This window comes from Trichosurus vulpecula, chromosome 1, assembly GCF_011100635.1.
Source record: "Trichosurus vulpecula isolate mTriVul1 chromosome 1, mTriVul1.pri, whole genome shotgun sequence".
NCBI classification, from domain to species: domain Eukaryota; kingdom Metazoa; phylum Chordata; class Mammalia; order Diprotodontia; family Phalangeridae; genus Trichosurus; species Trichosurus vulpecula.
In genome coordinates this window covers 254,967,917-254,984,885 of record NC_050573.1, presented here as the reverse complement: position 1 = coordinate 254,984,885, position 16,969 = coordinate 254,967,917, and the positions used below count along the sequence as shown (strand labels likewise).

The following is a 16,969-nucleotide window of genomic DNA, read 5'->3' as shown; positions in this document are numbered from 1 at the left end:
GAGGTGGGATTCCAACCCAGAGCTCTAGGATGCCAGAATCACTTACTACTGTCCAATCTCAGTGAGACGTTACAGTTGCAGGAAAGTAAGAGATAAGACTTTAATCATTTTAATTTGCTACAGTCAAATTCCGAAACTGTTCTTAGAATGAATCTAAAACTAGATAATAAGTCTAAGAAGACTGATAAAGCTTAGAAATAAGACCCCATTATGCCTAGCTTAGCTTCTTCCATTACAGCACCAGCCTGGTGTAGGAGATAAACTTGCTAGATTGGGAATCAAGAATACCTGGGTCCCCATCAGGTCTCTGGCACTGGCTACCTGTGTGACCCTGGCATGTCCCTTACTCTCTGTGAACATCAATTTCCTCATCTGTAAAATGAAGAGATTGGACTAGATGCCCTCTGAGGTCCCTAGAAGCTCTAAATCTATAATCCTAGTTTAGGGCATGACTAAGCTGGTAAAGACAAATGCTAAGAGGCCTGCTGAAGAAAGCAAAGAAAGGTATGTAAGATCCAACTCTTAATAGTTACCTCTGCACTTGCCCAGATATGATTGATCAGTGTCAGGCCCACCAGGCACCTGTGAAACTCTCTGCCAGTCACCATTATCTTCTGAGCTTTGAATCATTCCACAGATATTTTCCAGTTCAAAATCACATGAATCCAAAAAGGTTTTGGAAGAAGCTACAGAAGGCAAAACTCATTGAATGATTCTCTAGTCAGGAGGTAACCTATTTTTAGTTCAATGAATAACTGAGTTGAGAAATAAGAAAAGCATTGAGGGGAAGGAGGCCAGCAATCTTGGGCAAAGAGCTGAGTACCCTGAGGAGCTCTGATTAATGCCAGCTCACATAGCCAAAATAGAAAGAAACCCCACAGCTTGGTAAAGATGCCCTAACTTGGAAATGTTATTAAGGGATGTGTTGAGTCAATGCCTAATTCTTTCTGTTTCTTCAAATTACTGAACTCTCCTCCTTAGGAATTTGTACATTTGATCATCCTCCAAGTACTGTCTGAAAACAGTTTTCATTATGTCAAATACACCTATTTCTGGGTCTGTAGCAGTCCTTCTGAAACCTGTCTAGAAGATAAACCCTAATACCAAACTGACATTTCCAAGGGCAATTGTAAATCCATATCCTATGAAGGATCAGATATATTTCCAGATCAGGAAGATCTATTGAGAAGAAGAATGCCATTGAGTCTTCCTTGTAGCCACATAGTGTTTAAAGGAGTCAATGGGGTATAGTGGCTAGAGGGCTAGTTTGGAAATCAGGAGTATTTATGGTCAAGTCCTGCTTCTGACACATAAGGCTTGTGTTAGTCATTCGACCAACATTGATTGCTATAAAGCACTTTCTACATGCCAGACACTGTGCTAAGCACTACAAACACAAAGAAAGAGGAAAAAACATTTCCTGATCACAAGTGTAATGGGAGTTACTCTAGGCAAATCATTTAGCTTCTCAGAACCCTAAGGCACCACTCTAAGACCATAAATTATAAAGTACCCATCAAGCTACATTGGTATGGAGAGTTTTCTCTCTAGGAGGGAAACAATTAAATCTCATTCCAATAATCATGATCCAATAACAGCTTACAGTTATGTGGTGATTTATATTTTACATAATGAATCTCTAGAGGCTGGTAAAAATAGTACTTCTATTATATAGAAGAGGAAAGTGGGGCAATTGACTTGCCCAAAGTGACAAGGCTAATCAATGCAAAGCCATGACTCGGCTCTTGGTTTTCTGACTTCGAACCCACCGCCCCCAAACTTCCTCCCTAAAACACTATGTTGCAGCAATGCAGATTTAATTCTAATTGTTCTTCCCTCATTTTTCATTATGACTAAATTTTTCCTAATTGCAGGAAACTATTAGGTTGAAATTTTTCCCCTCAGAGCAGGTGGAAATAGCCATGGTTCCCTAGAGGCCAGGATACTTACAGCAGTTGTAGAGTTTATTCAATTTTTCAACGTCATAATTACTTAAATCCATACGTTGTCCAATCACATCAAGGAACTTAGGGATTTTGGTTATAATTGTTGGTTCTGTGCCTTTTCGGAAGGCGTTTTTGCTGTAGTGCATCACAGATGTGTAGTCATAGGGAACACCCAGGGAGTTTGATGAAGCGTCATCACGAATGAAGAAATTGTACCACTGAGCTAAAATAAAATAATATAAATGATAAAAAATAAAATATGAATATTAAATTATAAAGCTTAATTTTTATGAACCTTGGGTTATCTTATAGCAGATTGAAGGTGACTGTGAATAATATTTTCTTACACGGTTCTATTTTGTGCATGTATTCGGAATCATCAGTATGAAGTGCTTGCAATGAGGAAACTCTTCCCACCAGTGCAGATCAACAATTTACATTTAACTTATGGCCTTAGAGAAATACTTGGGGGAACTGTGCTTGGTCGTAGAGCTAGCTAGTATGTGTCAGAGGCAGATCTGGAAGGTAAGACTTCTTGACTCCCCAGCTTACATTTTATGCATTGTCACGTTGCATGGTACTATACAGCATGACATTCCAAAAGTATGTGGTATACACACATATTTCATGTGCAATACAATATAAAGGTATTTTGCTAGACTACAATTATTTGATTACCGTGGTTAAGCTTCAAGTGGAGCTTCTCAAGCCCAAGCACTGTCTTTTGCCTTTTCTTGCTTCCCCAAAGCTTGACCCAGTGTTGACACATAGTAGGTGCTTTATAAATGTTTGTGGTTGACTGAATGTTGTGGAGAGTAGCAGGAGTGGTAAGGGGGTAATGAAAGTGATGCCAAAAAAGAAAAAAGGAAAAAGAAAAGAAAGAAAAGAAAATTGATTAAACATTTTTTTAAATATGCAGAAGAGAATAGAAGGAATTTAAGAAAGGAACATAGACAAGAAGGGCAATGTTTTTACTACTATATTAAATAGGATGTATACTTTAAAAAAAACAAGCTCTACATGGTAGATTCATGGTTTCATATGCAATCTTCATTTTATGGCCTTTTAATATGAAAATGTTTTGTTTGTTGATGACTATCAAGTTCATAATAAAACTTTAAATAAAGTGTGTGACATGGATACATTCTGGGACTAAATAATTGCAATCTATATTGTGCTTTAAAACTACAAAGGACTTTCAATATATTATCTCATTTGATCCTTGATGGCCAATGGCCTATATAACACAACACATATGCCTATTCCATGGATGAGAAGAACAAAGCTGACTAAAGAATAAAGGGGAGGGGCAGAGCCAAGATGGCGGAGTGAAAGCAGGGACTTGCTTGAGCTCTCCCCCAAGCCCCTCCAAATACCTGCAAAAAATGACTAAACAAATTCTAGAGCAGCAGAATCCACAAAATGACAGAGTAAAACAAATTTCCACCCCAAGACAACCTGGAAGGTCAATAGGAAAGGTCTATTCCACCAGTCTGAGAGAAGAGCACAGTCCAGTGTGGACCATGCCAAAAGAGACAGGGCTGAAGCAGGCCTCAGGGGACTGAATCACTGGCAGCTGTGGCAGTTTCCAGACTTTTCAACCCACAAATGCCAAAGACAATTTAGAAGGTCAGTAGGAAAGTTCTGTAAGACCTGGGTGAGAGAGGAGTATGGTCAGGCCCTGGCCCCTGCCCCAGGGTGGTGGTGGCAATGGCAGTGGCAACAACTGCTTCCAGAGCTCTTGGCCCACAGATGGTGGGGCGATCAAGTGGCTGATCAGAGGGGGATTGCAGGGATCCCCTTGCTGGCACTGAGGCAGGTTTCTCTTGCTTTGCCCTTGCTTGGACCTGGGTCACAGTCCTGGTTAGCAGACCTAGGGCAAAGAGAATTGCTGGCATGGTAGAGCTTGTGGCAGTAAAGAAGGAATCCTCCTCACAGTTAAAGGCAGAAAAGAGTATTTGTGGCCACTCACAGACAAGAGCACAGACCAGGAAAGGAGTAAACACCTCTCCTTTGATCATACTACCTTGGATGAACTAAAAACTTACAGGTCCCTAGAAATATCTCAGAAAATAGCTATGGAAACCCCTAATTCTTGGGACAATGCCCTCTCCACTCTGGAAGGAGAGTCCTACCTTGACGAAGAGCTAAAAAGTCAAGTAATTAGCTGGGGAAATGAGCAAACAGCAGGAAAAAAATCAGACCATAGAATCATACTTTGGTGACAAGGAAGATCAAAATATACAACCAGAAGTCAAAGTTCCTACATCCAAACCTCCAAGAAAAATATGAATTGGTCACAGGCCATGGAAGAGCTCAAAAAGGATTTTGAAAATCAAGTAAGAGAAATAGAGGAAAAAATGGGTAGAGAAATGAGAGTGATGCAAGAAAATCATGAAAAATGAGTCAACTGCTTGCTAAAGAAGATCCAAAAAAATACTGAAAAAAATAACATCTTAAAAAACAGACTAATCCAAATGGAAAAAGAGGTCCAAAAAGCCAATGGGAGAAGACTGCTTTAAAAAGTAGGATTGGCCAAATGGAAAAGGAGGTCCAAAAGCTCAGTAAAGAAAATAATTCCTTAAAAATTAAAATGGAGCATGTGGAAGTTAATGAGTCTATGAGAAATCAAGAAATTATAAAACAAAACCAAAGAATGAAAAAAATAGAAGACCATGTGAAATATCTCATTGGAAAAACAAGTGACCTGGAAAATAGATCCAGGAGAGATAATTTAAAAATTATCGGACTACCTGAAAGCCAGGATCTAAAAAGGAGGCTCGATATCATCTTTCAAGAAATTATCAAGGAAAACTGCACCAATATTCTAGAACCAGAAGGTAAAATAGAAATGGAAAGAATCCACCAATCACCTCCTGAAAGAGATCCCAAAAGGAAACTCCTAGGAATATTGTAGCCAAATCCCAGAGTCGTCCCCCCTGCCCAAGTCAAGGAGAAAATATTGCAAGCAGGCAGAAAGAAACAATTTGAGTATTGTGGAAACACCATCAGGATAATACAAGATTTAGTAGCTTCTACATTAAGGGATTGGAGGGTCTGCAATATGATATTTCCAGAGGTCAAAGGAGGTAGGATTAAAACCAAGAATCATCTACCCAGCAAAACTGAGTATAATACTTCAGGGGAAAAATGGAATTTCAATGAAATAGAGGAATTTCAAGCATTCTTGATGAAAAGACCAGAGAGGGAGAGGTAAAATAGAGTAAATTGTCTCACATAAAAGAGACAAGAAAAAGTTTTACCTTGAGGGGAAGGAGGGGAGATGAGAGGGAATAAGTGAACTTTACTCCCATCAGATATGGCTGAAAGAGGGAATAACATACACACTCAGTTGGGTATGGTAATCTATCTTACCCTACAGGAAAGTAGGGGGGAGGGGATAAGAGATGGAGAATGATAGAAAAGAGAGCAAATGGGGGGAGTGGTAATCAGAAGCAAATACTTTTGAAGTGGAGCAGGGTCAAAGGAGAGAATAGAATAAATGGGGGGCAGGATAGGATGGAGGGAAATGTAATTAGTCTTTCACAACATGACTGTTATGGAAGTGTTTTGCATGACTACACATATATAACCTACATCAAATTGCTTGCCTTTTCAATGATGGTGGGTGGGGAGGGAGGGAGAGAATATGGAATTCAAAGTTTTAAAAATGAATGTTAAAAATAATTTTACATGCCACTGGGAAATAAGATGTACAGGTAATGTGGTATAGAAATTATCTTGCCCTACAGGGAAAACAGAAGGGAAGGGGATAAGAGAAAGGGGAGGGGCTGATGGAAGGGAGGGCAGATTTGGGGAAGGGGTAATCACATTGCATGCTATCTTGGGGTAGAGAGAGGGGAGAGATGGGGAGAAAATTTGGAACTCAAAATCTTGTGGAAGTGAATGTTGAAAACTAAAAATAAATTAATTAATTTTTTAAAAAGAATACAGGGGACATATTTGTGAGCACTGGCTACAAAACCTGCCCCATTTGTGAGACCTTTACCCAGTTCTGAGTCAGTTCCAAAGAACACCTCTCTTTAGATCATACCACCTTGGAAGAAATGAAAATTTACAAACCCCCAGAATGAGTTCTGAAAAAGCAACACACAAAGCCTTAATTTTGGGATAGTGCCCCTTCCACTCCAGGACAAGAGTTCAACTTTAAAGTAAAGTTAAAAGTCAAGAAACAAACTGGAAAAATGAGCAAACAACAACAACAAAGTTATAACCATAGAAAATTACTATAGTGATAAGAAAGATCAAAACACAATCTCAAAAGAAGACAACAAACTCCAAAGCCTCAAAGAAAAATCTGAATTGAACTTAGGACCAAAAAGAATTACTAAAAAAGCTTAAATAGGATTTTAAAAATCAAATAAAAGTGATAGAAAAATGGGGAAGAAATGAGAAGGTTGCAAGGAAAACATTAACAAACAGTCAACAGCTTGGTTTTTTAAAAAGGCACAAAAATCCTGTAAAATATAACACCTTAAAAAACAGAATAGGCCAAATGGTAAAATATAACATCTTAAAAAACAGAATTGGCCAAATGCTAAAAGAGGCACAAAAATCCACTGAAGAAAAGAACTACTTAAAAAGCAGAAGTGGTCAGATGGAAAAAGATATACAAAGTGTCACTGAAGAGAAGAACTTAAAAAGCAGGACTGGCAGGGCAGCTAGGTAGCACAATGGATAGATGACCAGCTCTGAAGTCAGGTATCTGAATTCAAATCTGGCCTCAGACACTTACTAGCTGTTTGACTCTAGACAGTCACTTAACCCCAATTGCCTCCCCATCCACATACAAAAAAGCCAAATTGACCAAATGGAAAAAAGATGTGCAAATATTGACTAAAGAAAAGAACTCCTTAAAAACTAGAAGGAGACAAAAGGAAAAGGAGGTATAAAAGCTCACTGAAGAAAATAATTCCTTAAAAATTAGAATTAGGCAAGAGGAAGTTAATGACTCCATAAGACATCAAAAAACAATAAAACAAAATCAAAAGAAAGAAGAAATAGAAGAAAATGTGAGATATCTTATTGGAAAAAAAACTGTCCTGGAAAATACTTCTAGGTGAGATCATTTAAAAATTATTGGACTAAGGGCAGGTAGGTGGTGCAGAGAATAGAGCACTGGCTCTGGAGTCAGGAGTGAGTTCAAAGCCGGCCTCAGACACTTGACTCTTATTAGCTGTGGACCTTGGGCAAATCACTTAACCCCAATTGCCTGCTCCCCAATCAAAGAAAAAGAATTACTAGACTACCTGAAAGCTATGATCAAAAAAATTAGCCCAAACATCACCTTTCAAGAAATGATAATGAGAAACTGCCCTGATATTCTAAAACAGAGGATGTTATATAGATATTGAAAGAATCTACCAATCACCTCCAGAAAGAGAACCTAAAATGAAAACTCTCAGAAACATTATAGCCAAATTCCAGAATTCCTAGGTCAAGGAGAAAATATTACATGTAGCCAGAAAGAAACAATTCAAATATCTTGGAGGTACAGTCAGGATAGCACAAGATTTAGCAGCTTCAACATTAAAGGATTACAGGATTTGGAATATGATATTCCAGAGTGTAAAGGAGCTGGGATTACAACCAAGAATCACCTACCCAGCAAAACTGAGTATAATTTTTCAGGGAAAAAGATGGATATTTAGTGAAATAGAGGTCTCTCAAGCATTCCTGATGAAAAGATTAGAGCTAAACAGAAAATTTTACTTTCAAATACAAGACTAAAGAAAAGCATAAAAAGGTAAACAGGAAAGAGAAAGCACAGGGGATTCAATAAGGTTAAACTATTTACATTCCTACATAGGAAGATGATAGTTGTAATTCCAAAGAACTTCATCATTATTAGGGCAGATAGAAGGACTATAAGTAGAGGACATCAGTGTGAGTTGAATATGATGAGATTACATCTAAAAAAATAAAATTAAGGGGTGAGAAAGAGGAATGCGCTGAATGGGAAGGGGAGAGGGAAAATGTAGTAAATCATCTCACATAAAAGATGTATGAAAGAACTTTCACAGAGGAGGTGAAGATGAGAGAGATGGGGGAAGCGCTTGAACCTTGCTGTCATTGGAATTTACTCAAAGAGGGAATAACATATGCACTCAGTTGGGTAGGGAAATCTATCTTACTCTACAAGAAAGTAGGAGGGGAAAGGGATAGAAGAAGGGAGAAGATAGAAGGGAGGATGGATTGGAAAAGGCTATAGGCAAAAGCCAAAAAAACCAGTTGAATAGAAAAATTTAACATTCAAACGCAAGACTCAAGAGGGACACAAAAATGAGAAATAAATGAGAAATCATAAGAAAATGAATAAACAAACTGTTTATATTCCCAAATGGGAAGATGATGCCTATAACCCCCAAGAAATTTATAATCATTAGACAGTTAGAAGGCATCTACTTGGACAAAAGGCATGGGTTTGAGTCCATGGTTTTGGGATGACCAAAAAAAATGGAAGGCTTTGGAAGGGATGTATTGGGAGAAGTGGGAAGTGACGGGAAGAATGAGGGAAGCTATCTCACATAAAAGAGGTATGCAAGGAAGAGTTTTTACAATGGAGGCGAAAATGGGGGAGAGAGAAGTTGGCAACACTTGAATCTCACTTTCATCTGAACAGGTTAAAAGAAAAAGGATATATAACAGATGTTACATAGAGGTAATATGTATAATATAATATGTATAATATGCAATATTCACATCTATATACACACATACACACAGAGTCAGTAGAGTGTAGAAATACATGTTACCCAACAGGGAAATTGGAGGGAAAAAAATGTAAGAGAAAGTGGTGCATGGGGGAAGGTGAAGTTACATAAGAGAAGAAGAAGAAGAAGAAGAAGAAGAAGAAGAAGAAGAAGAAGAAGAAGAAGAAGAAGAAGAAGAAGAAGAAGAAGAAGAAGAGGAAGAAGAAGAAGAAGGGATAGAGAGAAATGCACAGTTAGTAATCATAACTGTTAATACGAATGGAATAGATTGACCCATAAAACAGAAACAAATAGCACAATTAAACCTGAATCTAACAGTAGGTTATTTACAATAAACATACTTGAAACAGAAAGACACAAACAAAGTTAAAATAAGGGGTTGTAGCAAAATTTATTATGATTCAGCTGAAGCAAAAAAGGCAAGTTAACACTCATGATTTCAGATGAAACAAAAGCAAAAAGAGACCGGATTAAAAGAGATAATCAAGGAAACTACATTTTGCTAAAAGACACTATAGACAATGAAGTAATATAAATAGTAAACATTTATGCACCAAATGGCATAGCATCCAAGCTCTTAAAGGAAAAATTATAGAATAGTTAATTATATAAAACAGTAAAACTATACTAGTTGGAAACCTCAACTTTCCCCTGTTAGAACTAGATAAATCAGCATGAGTATAAATAGTAATTGTTTCTCTTTTGGCCAGAAACCTTGAAGATCTTTCCTTCCCAGTCTGATTTATTTATTTATTTATGGGGGTGGGGTGGATTAAAGGGGCCATCCCTTGGCTCACTTTTTAAACAGTCCTAATCACTAAATGGGCATTGCCTCAGTCAAAGTGAGAACTTGGAAAGACCTTAGCTTAAAAAGGCTGAGGTCTCCCACTGCATCCGGGGCCATCTCCAGTTGTCCTGATCTATATCTGGCCACTGGACCCAGATGGCTCCAGAGGAGAAAGTGAGGTTGGTGACTTTGCACAGCCCTCCTTCACTTAAAGGCAATTCACTTGCAAGCCACACATATAAGAAAGAAGTTAAGGAGATGAATAACATTTAGAAAAGAGAGATATGGTGGACCTCTGAATAATGCTGAGAGGGAATAAAAAGGAATGTATATTTTTCTCAGCTGTTCATAGAACCTCCCCAAAAGTTGACCATGTATGAAGGCATAAAAACTTCACAAATAAATGGAGAAAAGCAAATACATATATACAGAAATATATATGCATATATATACATGCTTTGCAGACCACAATGCAATAAAAAATACATTAAACAAAGAACTTTAGAAGCATAGATGAGAACATAAAGTTCTTAAGGGTAGGGTCATTTTCATTTAATAAAGATAGATTTAAGCAATAGGAGAACTATTAACTGCTAATGGGTAGGCTGAGCAATATAATAAAAATTACAATTATACCTAAATTAATTTACTTATTCAAAAACATACCATTCAAGCTATCAAATAATTATTTTATAGATCTGGAAAAAATAACAAAATTCATCTGGAAGAACAAAAGGTCAAAATATAAAAGGAATCAATGAAAAAAGTGTGAAGGAAGGCAGCTGTGCAGTACTAGATCTCAAAGTATACTTACAAAGCACTAATCATCAAAACAATCTTGTACTGGCAAAGAAATAGAGTAGTTAATCAGTAGAACATATTAGATACACAATATACACAAGTAAATGACCAAGTAAAACAACCAAAGATCCAAGTTTTGGGGGCCAGAATTCACTATTTGATAGAAAAAAAACTGCCAGGAAAACTGGAAAGCAGTCTGGTAGAAATTAGGCATAGAAAAACATCTCATTCCACATACATATTAAAGATCAAAATTGACACATGATTTAAACAGAAAGAGGGATATCACAAGCAAAGGAGGGGAGAGTGGAAAAAATTAACTGTCAGACTGATGAATAAAGGAAATGAGGGAAGAGTTTATGACCAAACAAGAGATAGAGAGGATCATGGGAGGTAAAATGGATCATCGTGATTGTTAAGTTAACAGATTCTAGCAAAACAAAAACAATGCATCCAAAATTAGAATGAAATTATAAAAAATATAAAAACATTTTCTTAGCGAAAGGTCTTATTTCTCAAATATGTAGTGAATTGAGATAAATTTATAAAAAAAACAGCTATTCCCCAATTGATAAATAATCAAAGTTATGAACAGGTCTTTTTCAGAAGGAGATATCAAAGCTCTTAGTACTAATATTAAAAATGCTCTACATTAATAATTAGAGAAATACACATCAAAACATCTCTGAGGTGCTGCTTCATAGCAATTATATTGACTAACATGATAGAAAAGAAAAATGACGAATTCTGGAGGGAATGTGGAAAAAATATGTACGTCAATGTACTGTTGGAATTGTGAGCTGGTCCAAATATTCTGAAAAACAGTTTGGAACTAAACCCAAACAGCTATAAAACTGTATGTCTTTTGACCCAAAAATACCACTACCAGGTCTGTATCTCAAAGAGATCAAGAAAAAGGAAAAGAGACTTTATGTACAAAAATACCTATAGCAGCCCTTTTTTGTGGTGGCAAAAAAACATTGGATAAATGATTGTGATGGAATATTATTGTACTGCAAGAAGTGATAAAAGAGATAGTTTCCAAAAAAAACCCTAGGAAGACTTACATAAACCAATGCATAATAAATTGAGTAGAACCAGGAGATTGCTGTATGAAATAACAGCTATATTCTAATGATAATTAATGGTTAAAGACTCAATTATTCTGATTAATATAATTATCCACAACTCCAAAAGACTCATGATGAAAAATATTATATCCCAACTCCAGAGAGGGAACAAACAAACTCGGAGAGGTAATTGAAGCAGATTTTTTTTCAACTTATTTGATTTGAATTTTTTTTTGCAACATGGATAAAATAGAAATATGTTTTGCATGATATCACATATATAATGGGTATCTTACTGCTTGCCTTCTTGGTTGGTGGGGGAGGGGCTGGAGGGAGAGATTTTGAACTCAAAATAAAAATAAATGCTAATAAAATGAAATGATAAAACAAAAAGAGAGAAAAACACAACCATTAAGGGGGTGGGGGAGGGGGAAGAACTGTCTAGCTTAAAAGCCAGTGAGTCTCCCAGAACTTGCGATCTGTTGGCATAGCCACCAAGACTTTGGAGTGGCCACCACATTACAAAGAAGCATTGAAGTAAGACTTCAGCAGCATACAAGTATATTTAAAATTGTCCAGATTTAGAGATGAATCAGGTTGTTCAGCACCTTAAATTCTCTAAAAAGTGGTTTGTTAATCTCAAGTTAAAATCTAATGTGAATTTTTTATTAATTTCTTAACCAGATTCTAAATATTTTATGAGGATGTCATGACATTTATAACTAATGTAACATCCACATCAAGTGGAGGAAAGATTCCATGGAAACAAGGGATGGAGAATCCTAAGTCACCAGCCTCCAGCTTAAAGTATACCCTCACCGAGCATATTCTTTAAAGTGATGATCCTTGTTCTCTGTCACCCACTAGTACAGTTCCCCCTGCCAGCTGGCCAAGAAAGACAAGAACACTGCCACACAGTGTAGTTCCATTAAATTATTTACTTAGTTAATAGTTACATTGTATATAGTATAATAATATATAATATTTATACTTTAAATATAGTATACTATTGCAAATATCATATTAAGATGCTAGCTATATATGGAAGGCAGCATAATTAATGGAAAGTGCCATAATTAGTTTCAAATTCTGGCTCTACAATTGCCTTAGTTGGCTATGTGACATTGAACAAATCTATTAAGCACTTTGAGATTCAATTTCTTCATCTCTCTGCACAGCTGCCACTGTTTCAATAATTTTCAATTTTTCCTTGTCCAGTGGCTACTTCATTGCTACCTACAAATACCTCTATGCTTCACTCTCACTCGATCCAACCGTCCTCACTAACCTCTCTCCTATGTCTCTCTTTTTGTGATTAAATTCTTGTAAATTCTGTTTCCACTTCCTTTCTTCTCACTGATCTCATCATCAAACTAAAACTACTCCTTCTAAAATTAATTGACAAATTAATCTTAATTATCAAATCCAATGGCTTTTCCCCCTCAGTTCTCATCCTTCTTAACTTCTTCAAAACCTTTGATGCTGTTATGCATCTTCTCCTTGATATTCTTTCCTCTCTGAGATTTCATGACACTGCTCTCTCTTGGTTCTTCTCCTGGCTGCCCGACTGCTCCTTCTTGGTCTCCATTGCTGGAATATCATGCAAGCAATGAGCACCAATTGTGAGTGTCTCCCAGGGGTCTGGTCTTGCCCTTCTCTTCTTCTTCTGTATGATCTAGCTGGGTGATCCCATCATCCCATATGGTTTCAGTAATCATCTCTAAACAGATGATTCCCATATCTATTTATCAGCTTCCAATTACATCAGGATCAAACATAAAATCTTTTGTTTGAATTTTAAAGTTCTTGACAACCTGTCCCCTTAATACATTTATACTCTTCTAATGCCTTATTCCACACATACCCCCAGTTCTTTGATGATCCAGTGACAATGGTCTTCTTGCTGTTCCTTAAACATGACCCTCCATCTCCTGCCTCTGTGCCTTTTCACTTGCTACCCTCTAAGCCTGAAATGCTCACCCTTCTTATGTCAGCCTTGTAGCCTATAACTGGCCTTTCCCCTTGCCAATGCCTTCTCTCTAAGAGTGTCTTCCATTTACATTGAATATGTCTTTTTATGTAAATAGTTGTTTGCATGCTGTCTCTCTCATTAGAATGTGAACTCTGTGAGGACAGGTGCCATTCTTTTCATTTTCTCTGTATTGCCAAAGTTTGTTACAAAATAAGTGCTTAAGAAAGCTTGTTTACCCACTAATGATTGAAAGGAGACTACCTCCCTCCTGCTTCTAGTTCTTGACTCTTTTATACAAAAAGGAAAACAGGCAAGGAAATTGTACCTGGCAAAATTCTGTCATTCATTATTATAATATAGTCATCTCGATCTGGACGGGACTGCTCATGCCAGAATCCCAGGGCATGTAGGAACTCATGTTGAACTGCACCTATTACGTCACAGCCTCTTCCTATGGAAAGGGTCTGCTGGCCAACACGCTCATTTCCTACTGAAGAAGAGCACCTAAAAACAAGGCATAAAATAGTAAGGCAACTGACATGGGAACCCAGTTGTGCTCCCCAGATCTCTAAGCTTCAAGTGAACTTTTGTGAGAAACGTGGTTTTGGGGATCACTGGACTTCCTAGGCAGAGCCAAAGTCCTGAGGAAGAACCCTGTGATAATCCCTAGGGAAGGCTGTACAGACCACAGGACTCCCAGAGGAAGACCAAGTGGTAGCCATCCCTTAATCTGTGGGGATCACAGGGCCTCCTAGGGGTCAGACCCTAAGGAAGACCCAAGTGATGGCCCCTTAGGATGGCAATAAGATCACAAGGCTCCCGAGACAGGGCCGGAAGTCCCAAGTGATATCCCCTTAAGAAGGCCATGCAGACCACAGGGTTCCCCAAGGGAATCCAGAGTGGTAGCCCTCTTAACACTGCAGTGGGGATCACAGGACACCCCAAGGCAAGATCCAGGAGTAATCCCGGCGAGCTTCTGCTGCCTGTTGCTTCCCTTCACTTGACCTTAGGAAAATCCATGTGATTTGCCCATTCACACCCAAAGAACTCAGGACCAGAGTGGGCAGAGGAAGGCATTTTATTACCTCCGAGAGAGCGGGTGTAGTGCTCACAGGAACACTCACACTGATACAGCTGCAGGAGCAGGGGTAACCATTCCCTCCACTCCTGCTAGAGTCATGGTTAGTTTACAATCTTTGTTTTTTACATAGTTTTCCTAGGTTATACAGTTTATATAAATAGGATAATAAGGATACAGAAGCAAAAGTGAAGTTAATTAGATTTTCCTTGTCTTAGTTTAGGATTAAACTATATTCTTTTACTTCCCCTACTTTCCCTCTTTAACATATGCAAATTATGCAAATCAGTAGGCCTGGATTCTTGACCAAGACCAGACCCTAGATAAGCTTGAACAGGTTCAAGTGGGTTTGGCCTCTCTAATTCCCTAGACTGCCTTCTCAAAAAGTATGCACATGCGTACAAGCCTCTGACCTCTCACCTGACCGACCTTGAGGCCTGGTCTCTGCTAAAGCTGGGGTGGGGGAGGGCAGGGAAGCACACCTTTAGTTCTGTGGAAACAAAACTCCTCCTCCCATTTCTTACACTTTCAAATTACTCCCCCACCAAACTTTTGCCAGGCAGAAAGGCTAACAAATAACAGATCGATTCCACCCTTACCTCTGCTCCCTGCTCCTGCTCATGCACTACTGAAGGGATTCACAAACAGTAAAGTTGGTGAAGGGAAGATGGATAGAAAGAAACAAACAAAAGCAATGAAGAGCCCTAATAATCCACAATCTCAATTAACAGCAAAATAATTGAGAGGTGAAGAGAAGAGAAAGAGAAGGAAACTCAATTAATGAAGGAAAGTTTTCTGAATACAACTACTCATGGCAGAATGTGATTGTGCCACAGTGGGCACCTATGGAAAATGTCTCTTTGTCAATACGCCTTTTCATACTGAAAAATAGCACCAAAACACAAGGCACAAATCGGTAAATGACTGATATTATGCTATTTGATGATGACTAACAATAAATTCAAAGGTTACACCACTTTTGGAGATGATGCTAAGAGGCATGATTATTTGGCATGTTTAAACTATACCCATTAGTCCTCAAATAGGAGTTCACAGTTGCATTAGCAGTATGACCAGAGTGGACCAGAGATAACTATAAACATTAAGGGAGAAAGAGCAGAGTTTCCACAAGAAAGCCCAAGAGTGGTAGATAATCTACAGCGTAGATCTGGGAAGTAAATTGCAGTGATAAATGTGGGACTTGTAGCATTCTGACAAGCAAATGCCCAGGTTCCAAAATTTCTAGCACTATGTCTTGAGATATCAAAGAAGACCATGAAGATCCAGCGCTCTGAACCTCAAAAGATAAATGAAAACCTAAAATCTACTATGTATGGTGTGTGTGTTAGTATAGACACACTACCTGAACATGGAGGTCAGGACAGGAACCCAGGTGAAACAGATTGATGTCAATCAGGGTGGACTATCCCAACTAAAAACAGAGCAGGAGGTAGAGTATGGCCCTGGCCCTGGCCAGTTCAGGAGCTAAGGCTAGGAAAATGAGTAAATAGAGGAAGACATAGACTACTAAAAAAGTATTATAGAACCAGAGATACCCCCAAATCCACACTATGAGGAGTGAGTAGCTCCACAACAACTGCAAGCAGGGATTTAAAGGAAAAGTGTGTTTTCCACAATGACCGCATGAATACCTAAAAGAAATGAAGAAAGAGATTAAAGATAAAATGAAAGTTCTAGAAGAATTGTAAGTACCCTAAAAGAGAAAGTAGTAAACTATAAACATAAAGACTCCTTAAAAACTAGAATACAAGAAACATATCAGTGACTCCAGGAAGCAGCAAGAAGTAATAGAGCAAAATCAAAAGATGATTAAAAAAAAGGAAGAAAATTAAAATTTCTTATAAAAAGACTGACCTGGACAAAAGGTCAAGGAGGACAATTTTTAAAGCCTGGACACTGTATTTCAAGAAATCATAAATGAAAATTGCCTGGTATGGGGCAGTTAGGTGGTGCAGTAGATAGAGCACCCACCCTAAGGTGAGGGGGACCTCAATTCAAATGTGGACTCAGACACTTAATACTTACTATCTGTGTGACCCTGAGCAAGTCACTTAACCTCAATTGCCTCATCAAAAAAAGAAAGAAAAACTGCCCAGTTTATCTACTGACAATAAATGTAGACACAAAGTGTAGGAGACATAGTTTTTTTTTTTTTTGACATAGATATATTGCGACTTTGTTTTGACCAGCTGTTTATTTGTTGGAAAGGTTGGTCTCCTTTTTATCTTTTCAATGGGTAAGGGGAGGAAAGGAGAAGGATCATTAACAATAATGATGCCAAGGAGAAAAAAGGAAAAAAGAAAAGAAAAAAGAGAAGAACCATTGAAACATTTTTGAAAGTGCAGAGAAATGAACATGAGGATATACAGAATGAAGCAAAGACAAACAGGAAAATTTTGGATGTAAGGTATTGAATTTAATATATACTTTTCAGAAAAGCAGGCAGCATGAAATATAAATTAATGGTTCCATATAAAATCCTATTTTGTGTTCTACTTGATATACTGAAATGCTCAATTTGTTGGGTTATTCTGTTAAGTTCAGAATACAAGGATACAAA

At 37.8% G+C, this 16,969-nt stretch overlaps 1 protein-coding gene across 1 annotated transcript in view; it reads right to left on the bottom strand.

Annotated features, from left to right (window-relative positions):
* Positions 1–16,969, bottom strand: part of LOC118836602 (meprin A subunit beta-like) — a 64,024-nt gene that overhangs the window by 25,800 nt on the left and 21,255 nt on the right. The window contains exons 7-9 of the mRNA XM_036743847.1: positions 13,636–13,814; positions 1,951–2,169; positions 534–686 (exon numbers count right to left, since the gene is read on the bottom strand). Of these exons, the coding sequence (XP_036599742.1) occupies positions 534–686; positions 1,951–2,169; positions 13,636–13,814 (551 nt within the window). The remainder of the gene's footprint in view (positions 1–533; positions 687–1,950; positions 2,170–13,635; positions 13,815–16,969) is intronic.